Source organism: Sminthopsis crassicaudata, chromosome 1, assembly GCF_048593235.1.
Source record: "Sminthopsis crassicaudata isolate SCR6 chromosome 1, ASM4859323v1, whole genome shotgun sequence".
Taxonomy (NCBI): Eukaryota; Metazoa; Chordata; class Mammalia; order Dasyuromorphia; family Dasyuridae; genus Sminthopsis; species Sminthopsis crassicaudata.
Window position 1 is genome coordinate 17877859 of NC_133617.1, and position 14775 is coordinate 17892633.

Sequence of the window (14775 nt, forward strand, 5' to 3'; positions counted from 1 at the left end):
GGCTGGGGTTAAGTGACTTGCCCAGGGTCACACAGCCAGGAAGTGTTAAGTGTCTGAGACCAGATTTGAACTCTGGTCCTCCTGAATTCAAGGCTGGTGCTCTATCTACTGTGCCACCTAGCTGCCCCTTCATTCACTTTTTCTTTTCAAAAACAACAGAATAGTAAATAATAATCCTCTGGATGATCCAGATGAGTCCACACATCAGAATGGGTTATGTAAAGTGCAAAAATGCTATCTTGAGGTTGCAAGCATGGGCTTGACTGCTTTTAGACTGGCTGCTCACAAAGGTAGCCTGACCCAACAAGGGAGGCTGGACAAAGAGAAAAGGAATTTTCATTTCCCCTTCACAATGAAGGGTGAGGGGTGGGATTTGGGTAGCAGAAGGAAGGAATAGGGGGAGAAAAGATAGATTTAGAGCAATAAGGAGACTAGAGGCTCAGCAAGCTATGTTTCACTCAGGGAGGAAGCCCTAAGGATCAGGGCAGCCTGATCTCTGCTTTGTGTAAGGTCAAAATCTATCTCTTCATCATTTCCGCCATTGGTTCCATATCTGCCTTTTGGATCAACATAGAATAAGGTTATTCTTTCATTCACATGACAGAAATTTAGAAATTTAGACAGCACACTCCTCCCCTTGTATCTCTTCTTTTCCAGGCTTTTGGGTAGAGTCTTTTACTGGCCAGGATTTCCACACCCATAATTATGGGATCTCTGAGTCAGAAGGAATTTGGGGGCATTGAGTCTGAGCCGCCATATTATAATGCGAATCAATTTTCAGCACACCTGACTAGTCCTCCAGGGTTGGGACTTGCTGCCTTCCAAGGTAGGCCATCCAATAGAAGGACATCTGCCTTCATTGGGAGGTGACTCTGAGCAGGAATCAGCTTTTCCCTACACTTTGCTGCTAGCTCCTTCTTCTGGAACCACACAAAGCCAGACTATTCCCTATTCTATAAAATAGGCCTTCAGATACTAGAAGATGGTCAAGTTGGACTATGAGATTCAGTCAATGGATCAGGGTATGGGTCAGCTGTGGAAAGCACCACCCCACCTCCAGGAAGCCCTGGATAAGAGCTGGCTAGCATCTCTACCATGCGTTAAGGTTCACAAAGCATTCAAAAACTCTCTTGTCAGCTCTCTTCTCCAGCAAAATATCCCCAGTTCCTTTAGCTGATTCTCATAGAATGTGGTTTCGATCTCATAGTGACACGGCTCAATATCAAGAGCACTAGAGGCAGAGAATCTCTATCTCTGTGATCTTAACATCTCTTGGTCTCCATTCTTCCAAACCATCTCTTATCTGGGATCCTGGATACTAAGCTTGCCTGAAAGCTTGCCAGACTTCTTCTAAGATGAGCTTAAAATTCATTGCCACTTTTTATCTTTCTCAAAAAAAGATCGTACATTTATAGCTACATTTTGGACTTCTTTCTTGATTTCCCAGCCTGTCCACTTTGATTTACCAATGATGTTGGATGGTGGACCCTGGGCCACCTTGCAGTAAAGATGAACAGTTTGAGAGCATTGTGATTGTAAAGGAAATGGCTCTGTACTATTATATCTCGCATCTGCCCACGACTAAGTGGCAATTACATGGATTATTATCCTGTCTGGATCCTCTATGCCTGTCAAGGAATCAGAGACAAGAGGCTATTGCGCGTTCCTCATAAAAACATCTTGTCAGAAGGGATCAGAGAGGTTGTCTGGTCCAAACAGGCAACACAAGACTGAGTGAGGGGTGAGAGATAGGGAGGGAAGGAGAGTAAAATCAGTCCCGGGTTTCTCTTGGTACTTTTTTCCAGAACCATCACCTCCCCTCATCCTGGATGCCAGGGAGACTGTCTTTGAGAGAGACCCAAATCTTGATTCCTCTGTGAATCCAGAAACATCCAGGAATCTCTTCCTAGGCCATACAAGAGTCTAGGACCTTAGCAGGCTCTCAGGACCAATCACAGCTTCGATACACAAAAGTGGGCATGGAGAAATGGAGAAATAAGAGAGCCTCCCTGGTGAATGCTTCAAACCTAACCCTGCAGCCATGGTCTCTGTTTTTTAAAAAACACATGGGCTTAGGTACTGAGAATGATTAATGGAATAAGGTGGATCAGCCAAACCCCCCAGTTCCACCCCCAGCAAGTCCCCCAGGGACCCTCTGCTTATGGAGGCTAATTCATCTCAGTTTGATGAATAGTTCTATAATGAAGATAAAATATGAGATGTTATCAATAGCTGGCATGTCTCTATTGGGCCCTCATCCCTCATTTCTGGATGCACATGTGGGGTCTCTGGACAGGCCTACAGCAGGCACATCCCCCTGCCAAGGATAAAGAGCAAATGAGAAAACAGAGCCTCCCCAACGTCTTAAAGATGCCCCGTCTCACCAAAGCACAGCCTGGAGCCAGGGAGGCTCCAGACTCAGAGGCCCTCTCCACTGGGCTCTACTAGAAATCTAATCCTTAAAGCAGGGGTTCTCAAACTACGGCCCAAGGGCCAGATGCGGCCCACTGAGGACATTTATGTGGCCCGCTGGGTTATGGCAAATGGGCTGAGGGGCGGAGACAGAGGGTGAGCTTTTGTTTTTACTACAGTCTGGCCCTCCCACAGTCTGAGGGACAGTGAACTGGCCCCCTATTTAAAAAGTTTGAGTCATCTGGGGGAGAGAGTGGAGGGAGGGGGGGATAATTTGGAAAAATGAATACAAGGGATAATATTATTTAAAAAATTACTCATGCATATATACTGTGGGAAAAAATTCTAAAAATAAAATAAAGTAAAATAAAAAGTTTGAGGGCCACTGCCCTAAAGAGACAAACCACTGAACAATGGTCCCCCACACTCAGAGTGACTGCAAGGCTCTCTTTAGAGATGTAAAGCTGTATCTTCATATGCTGATCCCTTTAGCCCACCCAGACCTCCCCCACATACACTGGAAGGGTAAACACATAGGACTAGGGAGTCAGAAGCCCTGGATTCTAATCCTTACCCCAACCTTTACCATTATGTGGCCATAGCCAAGTCTACTGACATTATTCAAGCATGATTTTTTTTCCCTTGGTAAATTTGCTCCTATTTGCATTTCTCCAGATAGATCCCTATTTTGAGGCAAGTGCTTTGTAAACCATAAGGCCCCAAAGGGGAGATGAGTTATTATTCTCCATATCACTCAGTAAGCATACACCCCACATGGATGCATATTTCATTGTCAAATGTGCTTTACGTATGGTCACACATATCCAAAAAATATCCAATAAACATATGCTATATATAAGGTACTCTGTCTAGATCAAGGGCTCTTAACCTGTATCAGGGCCTATTTTTGAAATAACGGTTCTTATTTCATCTTAGGCATTCACCAAACCGCCACGGGATCCGTGACATAAACAAATTTAAGAACCCCTGACTTAGGGGCAGTTAGGTAGATAGCAGTGGATGGAGCATTGTCCCTGGAGTCAGGAGGACCTGAATTTAAAACCAGCCTCAGACACTGACTAGCTGTATGACCCTGGGCAAGTCACGTAATCCTGATTGTCAAAAAACAAAACAAACAAAATGCTACAGGATTTCCTTAAATTTCCACAGGAAAAAAAGAGACAAGCAAAGGGCTCTTGGAAAAACTGAGAAGGAAGATAATACCATCTGTGGGGGGGCAAAGGGGGTTCCCTCTGGATTGAATCAAAGAAGTGACATCTGAACTTATTCTTGGAGGAAGAAGAGGAAAGGAACTAGACTGTATAGATTGTGTCCTCCCACAGCACCTCATATACAGTAAATGTTCAATAGATGTTGATTATTTGTGTGTCCTTCCTTTAAATGCGACCAGTGCAGGACATGCCAATGAGCAGGTAGACTTGGTAAGGACTGTTCAAATTTCCAGGCAGGTTTTTCATCACCAACACTATTGGACTGAAGATGTCTAGGTTCTGAAATCTACATGGGCCATCTATGAGATCTTCTTCCTTTCAAAGGCCTGCCAAATCCCACTGTTCTATGAAACCGATCTTGATTATTCCAGCCAATAACACTGATCTCTCTACTGTCAAAAAGGAATTCGTAGCCTCAATTAATTGGAAGCAACCCAATGTAGTGGGAAGGATTTGGGGTTGACCCCGAGTTCAATCCTTGATTGCAAGTTATCTCCTCTCTCCGGGCCTCAGTTTCCTCCTCTATCAAATAACTCCTTTGGGGTCTTTAAATGTCCTTCTAGTTCTACTATTTTATGATCCTATATCCCTCACATAAAGGGAGTCAGTGATTTGTGTGTGTGTGTGTGTGTGTGTGTGTGTGTGTGTGTGTGTGTGTGTGTTTATGTCAGTGTTTATGTCAGTGTTTTCTCTAGAAGTCATCTATGCTCACCCCCAGTGTACTGACAGAAGAGTTTAAAATTGGCAACACGGTTTACAAATGGTATCTTCTCTTATACTCACTATAAACTTGCTTTGATATGTATTGTAGACATTATTAAAGCCATTTTTAAGAATCATAGCTCCCCAGAGGCCAGCTAGTTGATTTTAAAAAGAAAAAAACTGAAAAATACAAAGGTTAAATGAACTGCCCATAATCACAGGAAGTAAATACCTAAGCAGGACTTGAACACAAGTCCTCTGACTAGTGTCAATGGTCTTTCCTTTGTACCAACCCTATATACATAGCATGAGGAGCCCAGGAGGCCGTTATAGCAAAGTCTCTGCTCTGGGCTCAGAAGAATTCTGATTCTGTCTGGGGTAGCCTAACCACGAGTGAAGGCACAGGCTTTTTCCGTATCTCAGAGAGAAGCCGAAGCTCTGAGAAATGAGCAAAGAAACTGGAATCAAAGCAAATTTAAAGTTAACATAAGGAAAACCGCCATATTGACGAGAACCATCTCAAAGTGGGATGCTCTGGGCTCCTTCTAATGGCTGAGGTTCCATGCTTCCCATATGTTGACTTGCTCAGGGTCACTCAGACTTTCTGATTTGAATTCTATTCCGTTTAAAACAATAAACGTTTATTAAAAGCCAGGCATTATGACTGGTAGAGACACAAGAACAAAAATTAAGCCATCTTTGCCCTTCAGGAGCTTCCATTCTCCTGGAAAGAATCCAGTGTTCTTCCCTCATCACAGCATCATGTTATATGTTTTTTCTATCCTCCACATCCTACACTTACACACACACACACACACACACACACACACACACACACACACACACACACACACACAGAGAGACACAAACACATACACACACACATACACACAGAGTTCTAAGCAGAAAACAAGATGCACAACAAATTCTTATTGACTTTCATGAGATTCCAAGCCTGCCACCGACTTCCTACTCAACCCATCTGTCAAAGCTGAGAGAAAGCTGAGGAAAAGTAACCATCACCATCACTACCACCCTCCTGCCTTTCCACCCACCTCTTCCCTTTCAATACCCCCCATTAATCCCAGAGAAAGAAGACATCTGGCTGGCATCCCCTTACCTTGGCCCACACGCCCATGCCAAAAGAGTGACTTTCCGCCATCTGGTGCAAGTAGAGTTCTGTCCTGAAAGCATGGATGGGAGACCAAAGATGTAATTTCACAGCCTCAAGAACAAGGTGAAAAAAGGGTGACTATCCAAACACTTTAATCCACCCGTGTCTGCCTAAGAAGGAGCTTAAAACCTTTGCAGTGACCCAGGCCAGCAGCTGGGAGATGATTCACTTCAGGCCCATATCGACACTGGGGGCTTTCTCTCTGATCTAGATCTTTGTAGACTCGTCTTTTGATCACTATCAAGAAAACATGGGATATTGGAAAACGCACCATACTTGGGGCGCTGGTTCTATCACTGACATCAGCACAGTAACTGGCTCTTGGGAAGCTATTTTATTATTCTTAATAAACGTTAGCTGCCGACTTTAAGTAGTATACTTCCTCTTTCCAGGTCTCAGTTTTCTTATATGTTAAATGGGGATATTGGACTATATGCTTCTACAATCCTTCTCAGATTCATTGTTGGTGTTCTACTGATTAATTGTGTCCAACTTTTCATGACCCTGGGCTGGTCGAGCCCTTCTGTATATATTTCTTGGCAGAGATATGAAAATGGTTTGCCATTTCCTTCTGCAAAGGATCACTTTTGTCAGAACTTTTTACAATAACCAGTCGATCTTGGGTTTCCCTGAATAGCATGGCTCAGAATTTCATTGAGTTACATAAGCTCTCCCACCCATGATCCACTCCAAGGCAGTGATCCAAGAGGGCTTTCCATATTTAAGATAATTTAATTTTAAGCCAATGTACTGAAGAGATTTTGACTGTTGTAGCAGCTATTAAAATATATATCCTATTGGCCTTCAAAAGAAATTAGAAGTTTTAGGGTTGGGAGGAGTCTCATAGACCATCTATTACCCATTTTGCTGATGAGAAAACTGAGGAGTTATGTGACTTTTCTGTGGTCACACCAGTAATAAAAACAGATGGGATTTGAATCCAGGTCCTCTAAGCTCTGACTCCATATCCCATTGGATCCAGTCATGGCACCATTCATTCCCCAAAGGCAATTTCACTTAAGCTCCCAAGAGGCAATTCGGGAATTATGGGAAAGCTGCCCATTGAGAAATAGAGAAAGAAAAAAAGGGGATTATGAAGAAGGCGCATCGAGCTCTTATTCTTCCATAGAAGATGAGATCACACACTTAAAATGAGAAAACACTTGAGAAGTCCTTTAGTTTATAGGAGGGGAAACAGAGATCTAGGGGGGCTAAAGGACTCGGGGTCAAATGATCATAGACACTAGAAATGCACTTCAAGACTTCATTACTATATTGCAACATGATTGTTTCTTCTGTAATCCTACTTGTTTTATTTTGTGTATTTAAGAAGGGCCTGTGGGTTTTATCAGGTTGACAGCCTATTATACACAAAAAGTCCAAGAGCATATGTTCTACCATAACCCTGTCTTTTCCAGGGAGGGAAACTGAGACCCAGAATGGTTAGATGATTTGGGATCATAGTCACAGATTCAGATTTAGAAATCCTTTCATCCAATGACTTCATTTTTCCAGAAAGGGAAACTGAGGCCCAGAATGGCTAGATGATTTGGGATTATAGTCACAGATTCAGATTTAGAAATCCTTTCATCCAATGACTTCATTTTTCCAAAGAGGGAAACTTTGGCCCAGGGAGGGGATGTGACCACAGATGAGCATAAATGGCTGTCCATTGGACCCCCCAGGTGCTCCTCTACTTGTCAGAGGGATGCCCCCCCCCCCGCTTTTGAGGCCTGGAGATCTGGAGCCAAGCTCCTCCTCAGGTGTGTCTCCTCTGCTTGGCTGGGCTGGCCGCCCTCTCTGGTGCTGCTGGGGCAGCTGGCATGCCGGGCAGGCCCAAGCCAGGGCCTCCTGAAGTCCGCCTACCGCTGCTCCCTCCTCCTGAAAGCCCACTTTGTTTTCCTCCCTCAATGAGGATGCTGCGGCTTCCGCTCCCACTCAGGGTTCTGTTGTGTTAGGAGACAATGGAGCGGCAGAAAAGCTGGGAAATCCAGACTGCTGAGGGTGCAGAGGCGGGAGCAGATGGAGGGAGGCTCTTTCATGGAGGCTCAGCTCCCTCTTCAGGCCCACACTGGCCATCCCACCTACGCCAGCTTCAGCCCTCCCTCAGCATCCCCAGCCTTCACCCTCCCTCGGAGCTGGCGGCCGCCCAGAGGCTGCCAGCCTGCCCACCACAAATGCTCCGGGGACAAAGGCACCCTTGAAGGGGGAGCAATTTTTCAGCTGTGGCTGGCCTTGATTCCCCAGGACATCTCTATCCTTTGTGCTAGAGCTCCAGCAGGGTCACCACTCACTGAGGCTGGGCAGCAGGGCCAGGGGCCAAAGCAAACATGCCCAGCAATGGAGACGGATGCTTCTGGGTACCAGAGCCAGGACCTGAGCTCAGGGAGCTAAACTGACACGCAGGAAACACAGCCTTGGCAAACAACTGGACACCTCCAGCAAGGGCCCCAGAATCCCAGACGGTTTGCTTTAGAACTGAGAGAGCTTAGAACAAGGGATGTCAAGGCTGGTAGGGGCCTAGAAGGGAATGTCAGAGCTGGGAGGGACCTTAGAACAAGAAATGTCAGGGCTGGGAGGGGTCTAATAATGGGATGTCAAAGCTAGGAGAAGAACTTGATGAGGCAGCATGGTCTGTAGCTAGAGATCTGGACCAGAAGTCAGAAGAACTGAAATCATATCCCACTCTGGTCACTTACTAGCTGTGTGACCCCCTGAGACAGGGGTACTCAAACTACGGCCCACAGGCCAGATGCGGCCACTGAGGACGTTTATGGGGCCCGCCGGGTTATGGCAAATGGGCTGAGGGGCAGAGACAGAGGGTGAGCTTTTATTTTTGCTATAGTCCGGCCCTCCCACAGTCTGAGGGACAGTGAACTGGCCCCCTATTTAAACAGTTTGAGGACCACTTCCTTAGGCCTTAGTATCCCCATCTTTAAAAAGAGGGCTTGAAGTCCACTTCTGCATATATCTCAGAGCGTCGTGTTTCCAGTGGGAGTCTCCTTAGTGATCACCTCCCCCAAACCCAAACAGTGAGGGAGAAGGGGTTCTAGGACATCCCACAGCCCATCCACAGCAGAGCTGGTCCTCCGGGCCAAGTGCTCTGTCCCCGGGGTCGATGTCCTTCCCGTGACATCGAGGGTTTCAAAAGGAGGCCTTTATCCCTCCCTTAGGGTCTCTGCTCCCTCCATCCTGCCCAGCATCCCTGAATGTTGTTTAAATGGATCTCTGGACCCAGTGGAGCCATGGGAGCCACCTTGGAGACCCTCATTCTCCACACTCAGAGACCTCCAGGCTGGACTTTTTCCCATCCGTCCTCAGGAACTGCTGGAAATAACAAGAGCTCCCACTTCTATTATGTTTCATGGCTCACAACAGCCTTGTGAGGGACAAGGGCCATTATTATTCCTATTTTAAAGATGAGGAAACTGAGGCTCCAGTGATTCTGTGACTCAGACTCAGATTCCACAGGTGGGAAATGGCAAAACCAAGGCTCTTTCCACTGCACTTCACTGCCTCCCTTCAGGCACAAAGATCTCCTTTCCCTAAGTAATCATTAGGGAGAGAGAAATGCCTGGACCCTGCCCTACTTCATGGATGAAGCACACGCCCACTCAAAGGTGACATCTGCCCGGCTCAAGAGGGCCCAGTAAGGGGGCCTGAGTTCAAATCCCAGCTTCAAACAGGACCCCAGGCATCCCGAGTCTTGGGCTTCTCACAGACTCAGTTTCCTCCTCTGGAAAATGGGCCTCCCTACCTGCTAGGATAGGATGAAATGGGAGGGTAAAAAACAGTAACTAGATAGAAAACTACAAGGGGAAAGATGTGAAATGATGCAGCCCAGACGCATGAGAGGACAGAGTCCCTTATAACGGATGAAGAAATGGCAGCTTGATGTGAGAGAAAGAACCTGGCTTTGGAGTCCGCAGACTATAGAGCGAACTCCATAAATCAGGGCCCAATGGCCCCAGCACCTTTCTTTAAAAGCCTTGGCTCTTGTAGCTTGGGAAGCTAAATTTAAATCCTACGTCCTAACTGTCACTTAACCTCCCTGGGTCTCTTGTTCCTCTTCTATACAACAAAATGAGGTAATTTCTAGTTCCGGACCTATGATTTCTCCCTAAGCCTTAATTTGCTCATCCATAAAATGGGAATAATGAGCTACAGAAGTGTGAGCTGTTGTTCCTGCTCCTGAAGAAGAGAAAAATTCCCTCATCAATAACTGACATGGATTCTCAAAGAGTCCTGAAAAAAAAAAAAAAAAAGACCTCAGGAAATCTAGTGAGATATCCAAAGCGAAATGCACAATGAAAAAGACTAGCAATATTGGTGCTCTCCAGGGGTACTCTGCCATCTCTCTCCCTCAAACACTCAGAAGCTCACAGTGCCAGGGCCTCGAAAGTCACCAAGGAGTCTGCCAGTCAAAATTAGAGCTGGGACAGACTTTAGAGATCCAACTGTTTTTTTTACATTTTGCAAAAAAAGGAAACTGAGGGCTAAAAAGGTCAGGCAGCCAGCCAAAGCTCACAGTGCCAGGGTCTCTAAAGTCCCCCAGGAGCCTGCCAGTATTATTGGGTCATAAAATTAGAGCTGGGACAGACTTTAGGGATCCAATTTTTTTTTTTACATTTTGCAAAAAAAGGAAACTGAGGGCTAAATAGCTCAGGCAGCCAGCCAAAGCTCACAGTCCCAGGGCCTCGAAAGTCACTAGGAGCCTACCAGTCAAAATTAGAGCTGGGACGGACTTTAGGGATCCAAATTTTTTTTTACATTTTGCAGAAAAAGGAAACTGAGGGATAAATAGGTCAGGCAGCCAGCCAAAGCTCACAGTGCCAGGGCCTTGAAAGTCACCAAGGAGTCTGCCAGTCAAAATTAGAGCTGGGGCAGACTTTAGGGATCCAACTGTTTTTTTACATTTTGCAGAAAAAGGAAACTGAGGGCTAAATAGGTCAGGCAGCCAGCCAAGGCTCACAATGCCAGGGTCTCGAAAGTCCCCCAGGAGCCTGCCAGTCAAAATTAGAGCTAAGACAGACTTTAGGGATCCAAATTTTTTTTTTTTTTACATTTTGCAGAAAAAGGAAACTGAGGGCTAAAAAAGTCAGGCAGCCAGCCAAAGCTCACAATGCCAGGGCCTATAAAGTCCCCCAGGAGCCTGCCAGTCAAAATTAGAGCTGGGACAGACTTCAGGGATCCAACTATTTGTTTTTTTTACATTTTGCAAAAGAGGAAACTGAGGGCTAAATAGGTCAGGCAGCCAGCCAAAGCTCACAGTGCCAGGGCCTTGAAAGTCACCAAGGAGCCTGCCAGTATTATTGGGTCATAAAATTAGAGCTGAGGGAGGGCAGCTAGGTGGCGCAGTGGATAGAGCACCAGCCTTGAATTCAAGAGGACCGAGTTCAAATCTGGTCTCAGACACTTAACACTTCCTAGCTGTGTGACCCTGGGCAAGTCACTTAACCCCAGCCTCAAAAAATAAATAAATAAAATAAAATTAGAACTGGGACAGACTTTAGGAATCCAACATTTTTTTTTACATTTTGCAGAAAGAGGAAACTGAGGGCTAAATAGGTCAGGCCGTCAGTAAGCTCCACTCTGTGCCAGGCTAAGGGCCAGGTTTCCAAAGAGAAGCTAAGATAGTTCTCAAGTTCTCCCCCAGGCATGTGTATGAGCTAAGTGACTTTCTCAGGCTGGAGATCACAGCCAGGGGTCAGATTCAGCCTGAGCGACTCCTCAGCCATCGCCCTTTCTCGGGCATCATGACGCCAGTTCCCAGAAAGGCTTCCTCGCATCCGATTGGCTACACCAAAAGGCAGATGGGCTCACCAGCCCCCGGCTCGACCTCTCAGTCTTTCACCAAGGGGACCAAGGGGGTCCCGCCTACTCTCCGGGGAACCAGGACACAGAGGCAAACATCTCCTTTTTACTGGAAATCTCATCCCGGCCCTGTCTGCCTCTCTCTAGCTCAGGCTCCCAATCTGCCCATCCATGTAGTCTAGGGAGAAAGACAGCCATCAAAACAGGCCTTCTGCAACCACAAAAGGAAGCCCAGTACAAGAGGTCGGGCCCAAAACAAATCATTCCCAAAGTGGCCGTTGCTATCACAGCAAACTATTAGAGCTGGCTCAGGAAAAGGGAGAAAAGGACAAGCACTCTCCAGGCGAATTCAGCTCTGAGCACAAGAGCCTCTTCTGTTGTGGAAAGTATGGGGCGAGAGGAGCTCAATCTCCAAGCTAGAGGAAGGTGCCTGGGGGCCGTTGGCGAGGACTCGTGATAAGGGGGCTGCGTGCTGGCTTCCAGAGGAGCCTTCTTCCCCATAGACCAATGGAGGGCTGAGCTTCTTTCCTATAGACACGATGGACGGCTGAGCCTCCTTCCCACAGACACGATGGACAATTGAGCCTCCTTCCCATAGACACGATGGAGGTTTGAGCCTCCTTCCCATAGACACGATGGACGGCTGAGCCTCCTTCCCATAGACACGATGGACGTTTGAGCCTCCTTCCCATAGACACGATGGACGTTTGAGCCTCCTTCCCATAGACACAATGGATGGCTGAGCCTCCTTCCCATAGACATGATGGAGGTTTGAGCCTCCTTCCCATAGACAGGAGATTTCTGAAATGCTGACGGTCAGTTTGGAGAAGGAGCTGATAGACTTATCAGGGACCATTGTATGAGACAAGCCAAGGGAGGTTGGGGACAGGAAAGGGGGAGGGGTCTTCTCTGACTCTGTTTCTCCACCAAGTCAGGCTGTGGGGATGAAGCTGCAGAGCCTGTGAGCTCTGGGGCCCGGGAGATGCAGAAGAGGAAGGAGGCAGAAGAGACTGAGGCAGCATTGTCTTGGGTTGAAAGAACCAAGTCAACAATCATTTATGAAGGTTCTACTATGTGCCAGGTACTGTTCTGAGCAATATTTCTATATACAATCATATCACATCTTCACAATAGTCCTGGGAGAGGAGGGGAAGGGATATCATCCCCATTTCACAGATGAGAATATAGAGGCCCACAAGAAATTCTGTGGGCGAGACACAGCATGCTAGAGCAAGAGCTTCCTGATAGAAAACAAAGTTGGTTGGTTCTTCATTCCCCCCCTTTTTTTGGCCCATTTCACAGGGCAAATCCATCTCCCTCACTTTTCAAAACCTGTCTCAAATTCCCTCTTCTCCAGGAAGCCTGCCAGGTGACTAAATCTCCATCAGATGCTGAGCTTGCTGTGGGCTACAGTGGGGAGCACTGGTTTGGGGAGAGACTTGAGTCACCGAGCCCCATTTGGGCATTATTACTTGTTACCTATTTCATCTTGGGAAAATCAGTTTCCACATCTGTGAAATGGGCATCAAACGGACATCAGCAAGCCCCATCTATACCAGACAAGGAATTCCCTCCACAATAGCCCTAACAAATGGTCCCGAAGCCTCACAACCAACTACTCACCAAAGTATGCTCTTCTCTGGGCCCAACATCCCCAGTTACTCAGCTCATATGGCAGTCCAATCCAACACAATCTCAAAGAAGGAAGGGACAGGATCCCTACTTCATGTTGTCTCCTGCCCTGGGACTCCACACTGTGGGAGCTTACCTGGTATCAAGGTCCAGCCCAGCCAACATCTGGGAGAAAACAGCAAAGTTTCCCTCTCCTTCCGGCTGCTGGGCCACTCGAACCCGTTCCAGGAGCATGGTCTAGGGAGACAGATGGGAGAAAGAGTTAGAGACAGAGGAAATGACTCTGTGGTGATGGCACATATTGTGTGAATGGAGAATGGATGGATGGAGGGAGGGAGGAAGGGAGGGAAAGAGGAGAGAGGAATGGATGGATGGATGAGTGAGTGAGTGAGTAGATGGGATAATGGATGGACAGGTAGATGGATGGACAGATGGATGGATAGATAGATGGGTGATGGATAGATGGTTGGATGGATGGATGGATGGATGGGTAGATGGGTGAGTGGATGGATGGATGGATGGGTGAATGGATGGACAGATGGATGGATGGATGGATGGATGGATGGATGGATGGATGGATCGACAAATGGGTGGATGGATGGATGGATGAATGGATGGATAGATAGATAGATGGATGGATAGATGGATGGATGGATGGACAAATGGGTGGATGGAAGGATGGATGGATGGATGGATGGATGGATGGATGGATGGATGGATGGATGAATGGATGGATAGATAGATAGATGGATGGATAGATGGATGGATGGATGGATGGATGGATGGATGGATGGATGGGTGAATGGATGGACGGATAGATGGATGAATGGGTGAATGGGTGAATGGATGGGTGAATGGATGGACAGATGAATGGATGGATAGATGGATGGATGGGTGAATGGATGGACAGATGGATGGATGGATAGATGGATGGATGGGTGAATGGATGGACAGATGGATGGATAGAAGGATGGATGGATGGATGGATGGATGGATGGATGGATGGATGGATGGACAGATGGATGGATAGATGGGTGGATGGGTGGATGGATGGATGGGTAGATGGGTGGATGGGTGGATGGATAGATGAGTGGTCCAAGGTGGTGAGAAACTGAGAAGCTAGGACTTGCGGCCTAGACCAGAGCTCAGCCACCTAAACTCCTGTGCAAACCCGAGGCACAGGCAGAGAACAAGAAAGACCTCCCCACCTCGGCCCACTCTTCTTGCCAATGGGGTAACACTTTGGAATACAGTAATAAGTCACCATCATTCATTCATCCATCCATCAGGAGATGAAGCATTTATCCATTCATTTTTCATTCATTCCTTCATTATTTCCATGTCCTCTCAGAGATCAGGGCCTGCCAGGCCGCTGGAGGTCCCACCTTTTGCCCCCACTACCCAAGTCTAGCCAGAGCCTCCTCATGGGGATCTTGTCAGACATGCCCTCCCATCTCCTCACAGACCCCCCAGATCTCTGTGTCCTCGCAGCCACCCCCATTCTGTGCCCCCTTCCTTCAGAGGGCAGGGTAAGCCAATAAACAAGTCCAAGGCAGCACGTTAGCAGGTAACATGGGCCTTGTGCGTCGCTGACTTCGGCCCCCTCTATCAGGAGCCTTCAATGTCTCAGCCCAAAGGACTCGTTTGAATCAGCATTTCAGGCCCCTGGAAGGGGGAAGGAGAGAGGAGAAGAGGGGGGAGAGGAAGCAAGAAGGGCTCCTTTGTAGGGGCTACACGGATGATCCCCCACTCCAGCCAGGAAAGGGGCTCCCCAGAGGCTTTGGGTGCGACCTCAGCCAAGCCTAGAGA

General features: G+C 47.2%; 1 protein-coding gene across 1 annotated transcript in view; it reads right to left on the reverse strand.

Moving 5' to 3' along the window:
* The window catches only part of MYO18B (myosin XVIIIB), a 358263-nt gene that overhangs the window by 305861 nt on the left and 37627 nt on the right, over positions 1 to 14775 (reverse strand). Inside the window, exons 10-11 of the mRNA XM_074295232.1 lie at positions 13103 to 13203; positions 5467 to 5530 (exon numbers count right to left, since the gene is read on the reverse strand). Of these exons, the coding sequence (XP_074151333.1) occupies positions 5467 to 5530; positions 13103 to 13203 (165 nt within the window). The remainder of the gene's footprint in view (positions 1 to 5466; positions 5531 to 13102; positions 13204 to 14775) is intronic.